Source organism: Cyprinodon variegatus, unplaced genomic scaffold, assembly GCF_000732505.1.
Source record: "Cyprinodon variegatus isolate N-32 unplaced genomic scaffold, C_variegatus-1.0 Scaffold1755, whole genome shotgun sequence".
NCBI classification, from domain to species: domain Eukaryota; kingdom Metazoa; phylum Chordata; class Actinopteri; order Cyprinodontiformes; family Cyprinodontidae; genus Cyprinodon; species Cyprinodon variegatus.
Genome location: NW_015152208.1, coordinates 34797 through 39019, shown reverse-complemented (window position 1 = coordinate 39019; position 4223 = coordinate 34797). Strand labels below are relative to the sequence as shown.

Below are 4223 nucleotides of genomic sequence, written 5' to 3'. Positions count from 1 at the left end.
GAGGGCCCCAAATTTCCTAAATCCTTCCGTGTTGGGAATACTTCAAAGTAAGTCAGGAAGGCGAGGAGGGAACGATGATCCACCGAGTCACAGACGTCACTGTGGTCTGAAGCTCATTCATTTACCAATTATTGGTACAAAGATTCAAACCGGCAGGTGAGTCATTTATTTATATTTTATAATTAGACTGAATCAAAACGGAAATAAATTTTCTCAGATTATAAAACTTTACTGAGTAAATCAGGTCTGCATCGTCTGACTGGTGCTTCCTCATTAAAAACAAGCACAGGTTTAAAAACTGCACTGATATTGGTGATCTGAAGTGACCCTGATGATGATGATGATGATGGTGATGAAGGTGTGAGGGCTCACCTTCTGCAGGAAGAGCACCAGGATGGGGATGAGGGTGGCTCTCTCCTGCTCCAGGGTAAACAGAGTCCGCGGCGTTCGCACGAACAGCTTCGTGTGGCCGTACGCCACGTCGCCCTGGAAACCGTGCTGCGTGATGATGGCCTCCACAGCCTCCCGGTCCGTGGCCATCAGGTGGTTGGGCCAGGTGTACTCGCAGGTCATTTTATACCTGAGGAGCGACGGATTCAATTAGTGATTATAGAAATAATACATGAAACTAAAGAAAAGTTTTCTGAGCTGGTGAAAGAAAAGTGAAATGGCGTGCTCAAAGATGACCCTGCACATTTAGAGGATGTTTGGCTCAACCTGCTGCTGTGAAGCAGGATTCTCCACCATGAACAGAATCAACAATAAATCTGGATCCAGGCTCAAAATGAGCTCCTTGATATGTGCTGGAGAATGGCTTAGTCTCCGGTTAAACCCAGGTTTAAAGCCTTGCAGGGCAGCCTAAAGCCCACTGCCAACCACTGCTTTTCTTTGATTGAAAATTTTTTATTTGATAGAAGTGCAGTCTTTTTTGTTTAAAGCAACTTCTTTTTTAATTGAATAATAAAGACACAAATGTCCCACCCATTATATGGTCCAATCAAAAAACAACGTTACTTCAATTAAAAAAGTTGCTTTAAACAAAAAAGACTGCACTTCTATAAAATAAAATATTTTCAATTAAAGAAAAGCAGTTTTCAAATGTACGAAGCCCCTAAAGGGACATGGAGGGGAAAAAAATAACTTTTAGTACTTTTGCGAGATCTTGCAAAAGTATTGCGGGATTTCGCAAAGGTTTATTTTTTGCGAGATCCTGGAATACTTTTGTGAGATCTCGCAAAAGTATTGCCGGATCTGGCAAAAGTATTTCGAGATCCTGCAAAAATATTGCAAGATCTCGCAAAAAATTTACTTTTGCAAGATCCCGCAATACTTTTGCGAGATCTCGCAAAACTATTGCGGGATCTGGCAAAAGTATTGCGAGATCTTGCAAAAAATAAACTTTTGCCAGATCCCGCAATACTTTTGCAGGATCTCGCAATACTTTTGCCAGATCCGGCAATACTTTTGTGAGATCTGGCAAAAGTTTTGCGAGATCTCGCAAAAGTATTGTGGGATCTCGCAAAAGTTTATTTTTTGCGAGATCTGGCAATACTTTTGCCAGATCCCACAATAGTTTTGCGAGATCTGGCAAAAGTATTGCGGGATCTTGCAAAAGTATTGCGGGATCTTGCAAAAGTTTATTTTTTGTGAGATCTCGCAATACTTTTGCAGGATCTCGCAATACTTTTGCCAGATCCCGCAATAGTTTTATGAGATCTCGCAAAACTATTGCGGGATCTTGCAAAAGTTTATTTCTTGCGAGATCTTGCAATACTTTTGCCAGATCACGCAATAGTTTTGCGAGATCCCGGAATACTTTTGCGGGATCTGGCGAAAGTTTCTTTTTTCCCTCCATGTCCCTTTAGGCACTCCGTACAAATGTACTTTTTTGAGTCTCAAATATATTTTTGCATTCAAATACTTTTTTCTTTGATTGAAAAGTTTTTTTTTCATTGAGGTGAAGATTTTTTTAATTGAAAATATATTTATTGATTGAAGCAACCTTTTTTTTTTGATTGAATAATAAAGAAACAAATCTACCTTCATATGTTACCCCTGGTTTATAATATTGTCTATAACACTATAGTGAGACGTTTGTGTCAATAATGTTCTAGGTTAGGTAATTCTGCGTGGCTGGAGGGGGGCCCCCAAGTCAAATTCTGCTTAGGGCCCCAAAGAGGCTGGGGCCGGCACTGAGGTCGGTCATGCGCCTCACCTCTGCAGGAAGCGCGGGTACTGCTGCCTGTAGGCGAAGCCGGCCCTGCGAACCATCACGTTCTCCAGCAGGCCGAGGTAGGCCACCTGGTGCTGACAGCGCGCGTCGTCAAACAGAACCGGTGACTTCATCTCGTTGGGTTTTATGCATCGCACGTAGTACGGCTCCTTAAAGAAATAAAACACACAAAGCAAAGCAAGGATGTTAGACATGTGGAAAAGCAGTAAAACCTCACAAAGTGTGAGAAAACTGAAGGCTGAGTGTCTTCCAGCGCATCCAGCCCTGCTGTTTGTTCATAAATAAACTGGAGCCCTGCTGTAAAGACGCCGAGGCTCAGGCTGAGCGCGCTGACCTGCATCAGATGCTACAGCTGAGCCTCATCTCAGATGCAGCTCTGCAGCTTAATTAGCTGTAGATCAAACCGCACAGAAGACGGAACAACAACAACCAACATGGAGGAAAAAACCTGGCAGGTATGAGGGAGAAATGACGTGAGGAACATCTGCACAGAGACCTGTGCACCCGGCAGAGCGCCGTGTTCCACCAACCTGACCTGCATGAAAATAAAGCTCTCCAGAAGAGCTTCCTGCATTTCTTGACCTCAGAAACATCAAGACGAAAAGCTACAACAGCTGACAGCAGGTCAGCCCTAAATAACAGCAGGAAATGTCAGACTTTGGTCCGTCAGATGAGATCAGCCTGGAGAGGAGAGGTGAGCTCTGCGTCCTCCACACAGCAGGGCAAGATGAAGATAAAACAAGCCGGAATAAAGGTCCTCTCAGACAGCAGGACGTGTGACGGACACGTTATTGTTGGATGGCTGATTTCCTGCCGTTTCTGTCAATTTTCAGCAAAACTTTCTGGAATATAAAACCACTAAAGCAGCCGTAAAAACGACTTTAATGTCTATTGCTTCCCTTTAGTTTCATCCCTGAGGTGGATAATAAGATTCAATATAAAACTCTGGATTTAAAAGAGGAGTTCAATGTTTTAATTTGAATTAAAACCATAATTAAAGCTGCAGGACCTGACAGCCATTCGACCTGGGATGCCTTTTCTGGCCGTCCATCATTCAGCAGAGAGACGGATTATTACCCAGAGGAAAACATCTCAAGGAAATAATGTTAATGTTAAAGGTCACAGGTCACGACCCTGAACCAGTTTGGCTGTTTGGAAACAAGATGGCAGCAGGACTGAGGTTAGCAGAGCTGCATCTGGATGAAGGACAAGACATCTGGGACAACGTCCTCCTGAGAGGTGAGACCAAAGCAAAGAATCAAACCCAGGAAATCAGAATAAACACCTAGAACTGTCAATGTTTGATGGCGAAGGCTTTTTTTGTAGTTTCAGTAACTGGAGAATGAAAAGTGAGGCCAGTAGTCCATCAAACTGGGTCATTAACAGCTTCTTTTACTTCTGTTTCTACTCTCTGGCTTTATTCATGGTCATCTCTTCGCTTCAAACATGAATGAAACAGATGCTCAGCATCCAAAGAGCCTCATTTACCCAGGAGGACAGGATGACGTCAACAAGAAAAGAAGCACTGACCTTACAGGCCAGCTTATCGACCAGAGCCACGATGGAGTTCTTGAAAAGGGTCCCTGCAGTCAGAGGTCGCTTGGTGACCTCTGTGATGCTCAGCTGACCATCTGGCCACATCTCCTTCAGGACCGGGTTGGCACTGTGAGGAAAAAGAGCTGTGAGACTAACAGAAGGAGGACTAAAAGGCGAGGGAGTGAACCCAGTTACAGGACGGGCTAAAGCATCAGGAGGACGGGTCAGAGATGAGGGGAACTCACACCTGTTGTACATGAGGCGCTTGAAGTCTTGGAACAGAAGGTCCTTGTTTTTGTCCAGGAAGCCATCAACAGAATATCTGCAGCACAGAAACAGGAATTAATCAGACAAAAGGAAGGAAAAACTATTTCAGTGCAGGTTGGATCCAGAGTTAGAGATTATCTGAGGGAACATCAGCATGTTCTGGGTTATAAGGATGGATGGATGGATG

General features: G+C 43.8%; 1 protein-coding gene across 1 annotated transcript in view; it reads right to left on the bottom strand.

Annotated features, from left to right (window-relative positions):
• The window catches only part of LOC107104468 (unconventional myosin-Ig-like), an 83096-nt gene that overhangs the window by 45090 nt on the left and 33783 nt on the right, over positions 1 to 4223 (bottom strand). Inside the window, exons 12-15 of the mRNA XM_015404464.1 lie at positions 4017 to 4091; positions 3764 to 3896; positions 2216 to 2382; positions 305 to 580 (exon numbers count right to left, since the gene is read on the bottom strand). Coding sequence (XP_015259950.1) covers positions 305 to 580; positions 2216 to 2382; positions 3764 to 3896; positions 4017 to 4091 — 651 coding nt within the window. The remainder of the gene's footprint in view (positions 1 to 304; positions 581 to 2215; positions 2383 to 3763; positions 3897 to 4016; positions 4092 to 4223) is intronic.